Below are 9,416 nucleotides of genomic sequence, written 5' to 3' on the forward strand. Positions count from 1 at the left end.
TCTAGGATTTCACACAGGGCTAAACTCGGGCGTTAGTTTGACTTACAAAAGTCATACCTATTTATTACTGTGCCACTCCTCTCTGCTCCTTTTCTAGAATTCAGTCCAACAAAATAAGGCATCACCTTTAACAGAGCACTGGGGAACTGGCACTTCAACTCTCACACATGTTTTAACAGCCTCTCATCTCTTAAGTGGGACTCTCTTCCTACATCTCTGCTGCCAAACTGGTTTTAATGAAATTCTTTGAAACCCAGGGCTTTCAGCATTTTGGCTTCCCTAGGGAAGTTTCTTTATTTCTGTTTTTAAACCTCTACAACAGTGTCTGGTAATAATAAGAACATTTAAAGAGGTAATACCATATGCCAGCCAACCCTCTGAAGTGGGCTTCTCTAGTGGCTCAGTGGTAAAGAATCCACCTGCCAATGCAGGAGATGCGGGTTTGATCCCCGGGTGGGGAAGATGCCCTGGAGAAGGAAATGGCAACCCATTCCAGTATTCTTGCCTGGGAAATCCCACGGACAGAGGAGCTTGGCAGATGATAATCCATGGGACCGCAAAAGAGTCTGACACTGTTTAGCAACTAAACAACAACTATGTGTCGGTCAACCCTCTGAAAGCAGACAGGATTATTACCCTGTTTTCTAGAGGCAGGAACTAAGGCACAGAGAAAGTCAGCTGCACACAGAAGGTGTCCAGCTGGGATTCTCCCCAAGACTGTGAGCTTAATTACGCTTAAGCTCTGGGGTCAAAGGGACCTGGGATCTATTATTATCCTGTCTCACTCGCTCTCTTGGAGCAGATGACCTGGATAATGCACTTAACCTCTTTGTCCCTGAGTTTGTTTCCCTTCCAACTAACTGGAGATAAAGCATTTCTTCGAAAGACCAAGCAGTAAATGAGAGATATGTGAGGGGTCTACCTCGGTCCAGGGCACAGGGTAACTGTGCCCAATTTCTTGGTGGAGGTACAACATCAGTCCATTTAAGACGAATCAGCCAAGGGGCGTCTATGTAAGCATCCACCTGGAAGACTGCCGGGAGTCTCGCTTTCTCTCCACATGGCTCGGCGCCGGGGTCCTAGGCTCGCCACCCACGGCCTCACCATCTGCGGCTCCTTCACCTGGGCATCTCTCTCGCTCGGGCACTCCACCCCGGGGGCTCCCCAGCCTGCCGGGCTGGCGGTCTTACCATGGCATCGTAGCGCAGGGCGTTCATGAAGTGCGCCACCTCGGTGCCCTTGTACACGGTGAACCAGATGGTGCCCTGGTACTGGTCGCCGGCGTCGAGCAGCAGCACGTGGGGCTCGGCGCGGCGGATCTGGCGCACCTTGGTGGCGAGCCGGGCCACGCCGCCCACGCAGCGGCTGGCGTTGACACACTTGCTCGAGTCCTCGCTCGTCTGCTCCAGGCGGCTGTGTACGTCGTTGGTGTGCAGGATGGTGAGCTCCCAGGCGCGCGCCGCGGGCCACAGCAACGCGCCCAGCGCCAGGAGCCTCAGCGCCGGGGTGCGGGCGGCTCGGGGATCCATGGCTGCGGCTGGTGGCGAGAGCGCGAGCGCCGGTGAGTGCGAGCCAGACGGGCGGTCGAAGGAGGGCGGCGGCGAGTCGAAGGAGGCTGGCGCGGGCCGGCGGGCGGGGCTGGGCCGGGCCGGGGCGGGCTCTCCCGAGGCCGGCCCCACACGGCCAGGCGCACACCCCCGCGGTCACCCCGTCCGACCCTGGCCAGAGGGGCGGCTCGGGCGCGGCTGGCGGCTGGCACTCGCTCCGGGCGGGAACAGTGAGGAGGTTGTTCCCCGCGGGAAGAGGGCACCGGTCGCGGTCCCGGCCCGACCAGGGAGCCTGGACCCTGGTGGTCCCACTATCGGTGATGGGCTGCTCTTTGGGAGGTGCGCGGGAGGATTTGGAGGGTCCACTCCGCTTCCAGGTCTTCGCTGATCTTGCCTCTTTAAATTTTTCTAGAGGGATGCGTTGTTTCTGTGGGTTTGTGGTTGCCAGTTCTCACTTGAAAGAAGGGGAAGAGGGAAGAGAGAGGAGGTGGAAAGGAAGAGAGGTGAGAGGAGGGAGCGAGGGCAGCGCTGTGCTTTGGGGGCTGTGGGAGTGGTGACTTAAGAAAAATACACAGCCTGAGAGTTGACTGTTAAGTTTTATTTGGGGCAAAAAAAGGACTGTAGCCTGGGAGGTAGCACCTCAAATAGCTCTGAGAAACTGCTCTAAAGAGGTAGGGGGGAAGGAGAATATATATGTGATTTTGGTGAAGGCAGAGTACATGCAATCAAGTCCCTATTTTTTCCAGAAAATTTCTACTGGTCTCAGGAAGCTTTAGTCACAAGAAATAGTCGTCACCATGAAGGACTGCAGCGCTTTTCTTGATGTGAGGAAATACAAGAATTGGGCTCATAAAATCAGCTCCTGAAAACATCTGTCTGAAGATCTGGCCCATCCTTCCAGTCCCCATCTCCCCCCTCATCCCCCCACCTCACACCATCCCCCCCTCCCCACAGCATCCACCCCCGCACCAGCACACAGTGCCTCATTGCTGCTCCCCACCCTGAACTCCTTTCAGGGGATGCTGAAAGTCAGCAGCTGCAGCAGTACATGATTTAATCCTTGCAGAGGTAGATGGCAAGTACCGGTTTGTAGTTGACAGGGCTCTCTCATGGGCATAAATCCGACTGTACTTTGGAAGGCATTTCCTGACCATTTTGTCCCACAGTGCCCTAAAGGCTCGTTCCTAGATCTGGCAAAGATTTTGCTGATGGGCCACTCAATGTGCTGTTACTCGACTAGGTCTATCAACGGTAACCAAAGGGCTCTGGACCACCTACCTCTCTTAATCTGTTATGGTCCAGGAAAAATTCCCTCTTGTTGTATCTTCTCATATCTAGAGTTACACTATTACAATCATTGATCTAAAAAGCCTCTTGATGAAAGTGAAAGAGGAGAGCGAAAAAGTTGTCTTAAAGCTCAACATTCAGAAAACGAAGATCATGGCATCCGGTCCCATCACTTCGTGGGAAATAGATGGGGAAACAGTAGAAACAGTGTCAGACTTTATTTTTGGGGGGCTCCAAAATCACTGCAGATGGTGACTGCAGCCATGAAATTAAAAGACTCTTACTCCTTGGAAGAAAAGTTATGACCAACCTAGATAGTATATTCAAAAGCAGAGACATTACTTTGCCGACTCTAGTCAAGGCTATGGTTTTTCCAGTGGTCATGTATGGATGTGAGAGTTGGACTGTGAAGAAGGCTGAGCGCCGAAGAATTGATGCGTTTGAACTGTGGTGTTGGAGAGGACTCTTGAGGGTCCCTTGGACTGCAAGGAGATCCAACCAGTCCATTCCGAAGGAGATCAACCCTGGGATTTCTTTGGAAGGAATGGTGCTAAAGTTGAAACTCGAGTACTTTGGCCACCTCATGTGAAGAGCTGACTCATTGGAAAAGACTCTGATGCTGGGAGAGACTGGGGGCAGGAGGAGAAGGGGACGACCAGGATGAGATGGCTGGATGGCATCACGGACTCGATGGACGTGAGTCTGAGTGAACTCCGGGAGATGGTGATGGACAGGGAGGCCTGGCGTGCTGTGATTCATGGGATCGCAAAGAGTCGGACATGACTGAGCGACTGAACTGAACTGAACTGAATCATTGACCACATAGTGTTAGTTGCTCAGCTGTGTCTGACTGTTTGAGACACCATGTACTGTAGCCTGCCAGGCTCCTCTGTCCGTGAAATTCTCCAGGCAAGAATACTGGAGTGGGTTACCATTTCTTTCTCCAACTGACTGCTTACAAAACTATAGATTTGATCAACTTCTTTAAATCTCCTAGTCATGATTATTTTCATTGAAGTTTCTGACACACATTTGGTAATGCGAGAAACAACAATCTTATAAAACAGGCAACGTACAATAACATGGCTAGCAGTATTATTAAAGTCATAAGTAAGAATTCAGCCGAGAACTTCCATTAAGTGTAGCCCAATATAGCTTCAGGTCGTCTGACTTAGTTTATTCTGCACCAGTCTTTATTTTTCAGGGAAATTATATATCCGCACTGTCCATAGGTCCCAGCCCAATTTCCTAGTGTTACTAGGCTGGTTATCCTTAGTATAATTTAATTGTTCTCAAGATAAAGGAAGGCCTTAAAACTTAAATGATGATAGCCTGGTGTTAATCACATAAATCCATCCCATAATTGTGGGAGCTTTTATTCCTTAATTCCTTGGCTGAATTTTTGCTTGTTGCTCTGACTGAGCTTGAGTAACTTTAGAGGAAAATTCATATTTATGGCCAGAATCAGAGCAATAACTAACTGGCCAGGTGAGAGAATTCTAGTAATATGAAGAGTAGCCTGAACAGGACTGAACTTCTTTCTTCTAAAATAAAGTTCCTTAGGGCCCATTAGAGGCTTGGAATGGAGAAGTCCATCAAAGTAATCTAGAAGTATAGATGCAGATAATTGGCTGCAAACTCAACAACTGGATTGATTTTTAAAATGAGCATAGAATCGTGTCCATGATAGAAAAACATTTGATTTATATGCAGAGGTCTAAGAAGTCAAGAAAATATTATAAATAATTGTATGATCAGGTCCAGCATCTTGGGTAAGCTGTCACTTCTGATGTTATCTTCTTCTTCTCGTGGTGGGTGTAGTTTCCTCTGTTTGAGCTTTGTTTTAAGGTGGGTTTGAGGTCAGCATTCCTCTCTATAGACCAGTCTGATGTAGGGGCCTTTAGAAGTGGGAATTAATCCAAGAGTCTATTTCCCTTCAGATTCGCTGTGCATGAGATAGTTAAAAGCACCTAATAAAAAGTCCTTCCATCCAGTTTGGAAACAATCCTTTATATCTTTTCCAATATACATGATTCCCTGTTTGCAGGTCCTGGGGCATCTGATTTTCATTCAAAGATTACTGAGATAAGCTTTAGAAACAAAACTTAGAGTGTCCTTTTAGTAATTCAATTACCTTTACGATAATATAGTGTAACAACAAGGAACTCTCTGGGAAATGAATCAGTAAGTGCAGACCTCCATGAACAAAACTGGAATTTAACATTTTTTGAAACATAATCTTTTTCTCTCTAAAATTACCCTAATTTCTACCAAATATATTCACATTTTGTTGTTATTGTTTAGTTGCTAAGTCATGTCTGACTCTTTTGCAATCCCATGGACTGTAGCCCGCCAGGCTCCTCCGTCCATAGGATTTCCCAAGCAAGAATATGGAGTGGGTGAAGGGGCATCTTCCAGGATTGTTGCTGCCAGTGCCCCCATTCCCATGGCGAGCCACTACTGATCCACGCCTCCACAGGAGATCCTCCAACACCAGCAAGGTCATTTCTCCCAAACAATCCCTTTAGCTGCACACCATTGAGCAAGAGACATACTCTTTGATGATGTAAAGATCCACAATGAGGCTGGCTGGCTGCCTCCTTTGAGGAAATCACATTGGGCCATCCTATAAGAAGGGAGCTCCTATAAGAAGATGATTTACAGCCTGGACCCAAATAAGGAAAAAATACTTGACTCACAAAATAAACCTTCTCTACTTAGGTTTTAAAGATACACACAACTAAAACATTAAAAAAAAAAAAACAAACCTGGAGTATGTTGCCATTTCCTTCTCTAGGGGGTCTCCCAACCCACAGATAGAACCCATGTCTCCTGCATAGGCAGGTGGATTCTTTATCACTGAGCCACCTGGGAAGCCAATTGTCACCTATGTGTGCTTAGTCGCTCAGCTGTATCTGACTCTCTTGCATCCCCGTGGACCGTAGCCTGCCAGGCTTCTCTGTCCATGGGATTTTTTCAGGCAAGAATACTGGAATGGGTTGCCGTTTCCTCCCTCCTCCAGAGGATCTTCCCAACCCAGTATTGAACATGCATCTCCAGCATCTCTGCATTGTAGGTGGATTCTTTACCTGATGAGCCATTGGGGAAGACCTAATTTGTTGCAAAATAAGTCTGGTCTCAAAAAACCATGGCCTCATAATTTATGTAACTATAATTTATCATATAGGCTTTTTGCTTTGCTGAAACTTTTGGAAAGAGTTGCAGACTGAACTTACAAAAAAACACCTATCAGGGCTGGGAGAGTCATGCCAAGGACTTAAGAGATCTAGGTGAATTCCTCCCTTTACAAGGTACCCAATATACCTTGAAATTTCTGACCTGTTAGTGAGGTAGCCCTCCTAATTTATGTGATAAAGCTGCTGGGAATCTAAGGGTTTCTAGTCTCTGGAGGAGCAGATAGAGAAAAAGGATAAATGCTTCAATTCTGCTTACAAATGTATAATTTACCAAATTATTGTAAGCCATGATTAGTTGGAGGGGAAGGTTTTCCTTATACGTGGAAAACATAGATTCAACCCAACAATTTTTCAGATGGAAACCATAAAAATTGTAATGATATTCATGTGTTCACTGCCTTCTGTAACTAACTCTTTTTGTTAACAGTTTTATCAAGCCATCAGGTTTTTTCCCATTAGGATGCTTTCATTTCTTACTCAGTTCAGCATTCTGGTCCCGAAGGTTAGACACTTCAGAAGGTTCTTTCTGTTAATCTTAAAAAGGAAGCACTTTTGCAAAGGCATCAGTGAAACCACAATGACAAAAGACTTACAAAGGCACATTTAAAATCTGATGACAATTCAATTGACAAAGTAACCTGGTCACTGCTGTGATATATAACACTTGTAGACAATAACTAGAATTATGACTGATAACATTTTATATCATTTCAGAATTTTAGAAACTCTATATAATTTCTAGGATATCTGTATTAGTAATATTTACTGTACAATATAACCTAAGTGGTCACATACAGTTGTGAGAGCTGGACCTTAAAGAAGGCAGACCTTAAAGAAGAATTGATGCCTTTGAACTGTGGTATTGGAGAAGGAAGACTCCTGACAGTCCCTTGGCCAGCAAGGAGATCAAACCAGTCAATCTTAAGGGAAATCAGCCCTGAATACTAGTTGGAAGGATTGATGCTGAAGTTGAAACTCCAGTATTTTAGACATCTGATGGGAACAGCTGACTCATTGGAAAAGTCCCCGATGCTGGGAAAGATTGAGGGCAGATGGAGAAGAGGGTGTCAGAGTATGAGATGGCTGGATGGCATCACCGATGCAATGAACATGAATGTGGGCAAACTTTGGGGGATGATGAGGGACAGAGAGGCCTGGTGTGCTGCAGTCCATGGGGTCACAAAGAGTCGGACACAACTGGGCAACTGAACAACAACATAACCTAAGAAGACTTATTACTTATTGACAATACTTCCCATGTAATTTAATGTACCAAAAAACTTAATTAGTTTAATATCTCTCTTTGGGATGTTTCAGCGGCCCTTTGAAGCATCCCAAAGTTAACTAATGGTCAAAGGACTTCATTAAATTTTGATTTAGAATATTTTGTCAATAAATATCAAAAGAATTTAGAACACTCAGTCAGATGGGATCATAGGTCACCGTGAAACAACAGTTATTCACTTAGCTAGAGTACCAAAGTTTCCAAAGGCCAATTACAGAACAGATCACTTCAGAGGTAAATAAACTTAAAATCTGTTATCAAAGGCAGTTCAGCATCTTAAGAAAACTTGTACCATGCATGAAATTCTTTTCTTGGGGCCTGCTTTCTGCAAACCTTCCTCACTTTCTGTAGCCATCACTTAATTTGCCCATCCAGAAACAGTCATCTGTAAACCAGACCTACTTCCTGTTTTCTTAATAAAATACAATTCCATTTACATGCCTTTACTGAGAATACGCATCCTACTTTTCTTAAGCGACCATCAACTGTCATTTATATTAGTATTCTGTAGATTGATGAACATAAATACCAGTGATAATAATTTAGATACTTTAGGAAAAATTTCTAAAAATATTTGCTTTCTTGTAGAGAACCTCTCAGGATGGCACCAAACATATTCATTAGTAGTCCAAAATATCTTTAAGTTTTCTATAAGAGGGAGCCAGTGTTTAGTATTAAATGTTTCAGTACCTTATTTTGTTTAGGAGTGACTAGCTATTCAATAAACTTTCTCTTATTCTATTATCTCATTACATTTTTTGGTATCTCTTTACATGATCTCTTTACAATTTTTATCTTATTACATTTTCTTTCCTTAAACGTTTCTTCACATTGAGTTATTTTCCTTGCTGACAAATTTGCAACACATATAATAAGATCTTAGTTAGCTTATATTAAACCTAGGCACAATGAAAGTATTATATTGATTATTATATTGACAACTCTTAAGACATACATGTATTCAGACAGACACAATGAGAGATCTAACTTCATTTTCTAAACCTAGTCATGAGTCAGATATCACAATATAAAACTCACTAGTTTATAAATAGCAGTTGGAATAAAAAAATTTTTTTAAAGGCTTCGTACCCTTTTTGTCCCCCTTCAGTCTCAGAAATTAGAGATGGTCTAGATAAATGATCCTGAGCGCTCTGGTCTCAAGGATCAGGGAGCAAAAATCAGGTTCTTCAAATAGGACTTATTTCCTCAGGACTTACTGCTATTTTCTTTCAAGCTAGCTTCTCTACTGGTTGGGAATTAAACCAGTTGGGGGTTGGTTAACCTTCAACAGGCATTGTGTACTTAATTGGTGCAATTGAAGGTTCATACTTTTCATAGATACCTCCTTTTTTTCTTTTAATGGTTTTGAAAAGTTGGTCAACCAGTATAACAAGAGCGTTTATGTGTAACTCAGACCAACCTACCTAGATTGTCTTTTGACAAAGTAGCCAAATCCTCATCTAAACCTTCTGAAAAGACAGAATTAAGCAAAGGGTCATATTGGTAGTTAGAGAATGACTCAGGTGCCTAGCCAGAACATTGCTTAAATTTTTTCTTTTTCTTTTCCGCAAACCTTTCATAATAGTCCAGAATTGATTCATTTGATCTTTGCTTACACTGTTGAATCTCTGTCCAGTCTACAGTTTTTAGAAAAAGCTCTGGATTAAGTTCAAGTTTTTGAGCTAATCCCTTGTATTCAGTGTGAGCCTCTAGAGTATGTGATTCAAAGTTCACTAAGAGGTGTTTCCATCTTTTTTTCTTTATTATTGCCCTTGCTTTACTTTCAGAAACTAACAGTTGTATTAACTGATATACATCTGAAAACCTGGGCTCATAGGAGCAGATGGTTAACTTGAATTTATTAGCAAATTCCAGTGGATCCTGACTTGAATTGGGAAATTTCTCAGTCAAGGCTCAAAGTTCTGCTCGAGTCCTAGTTGTATATGTAAGCACTGAGGATGGTTCACTTCTCCTTGGAATAATTTTCTCTTTAAGGCAACTATAATCACTTCTGAATTTTTAAATCCTCCTTTACTGGGGAAAGGAGAGAGGCTGGAGGAGGAAGAACTGGAAGAGAAACAAGTGCTAACATCTGGTCGA

At 43.8% G+C, this 9,416-nt stretch overlaps 1 protein-coding gene across 1 annotated transcript in view; it reads right to left on the reverse strand.

Moving 5' to 3' along the window:
* NT5E (5'-nucleotidase ecto) overlaps positions 1 to 1,593 on the reverse strand; it is a 69,363-nt gene extending 67,770 nt beyond the window's left edge. The window contains exon 1 of the mRNA XM_040238858.1: positions 1,191 to 1,593. Within this exon, the coding sequence (XP_040094792.1) occupies positions 1,191 to 1,529 (339 nt within the window). The 5' untranslated portion in view covers positions 1,530 to 1,593. The remainder of the gene's footprint in view (positions 1 to 1,190) is intronic.
* Positions 1,594 to 9,416: the final 7,823 nt, after the last annotated feature.

The sequence above is a fragment of the Oryx dammah genome, unplaced genomic scaffold (genome assembly GCF_014754425.2).
Source record: "Oryx dammah isolate SB20612 unplaced genomic scaffold, SCBI_Odam_1.1 HiC_scaffold_4, whole genome shotgun sequence".
Taxonomy (NCBI): Eukaryota; Metazoa; Chordata; class Mammalia; order Artiodactyla; family Bovidae; genus Oryx; species Oryx dammah.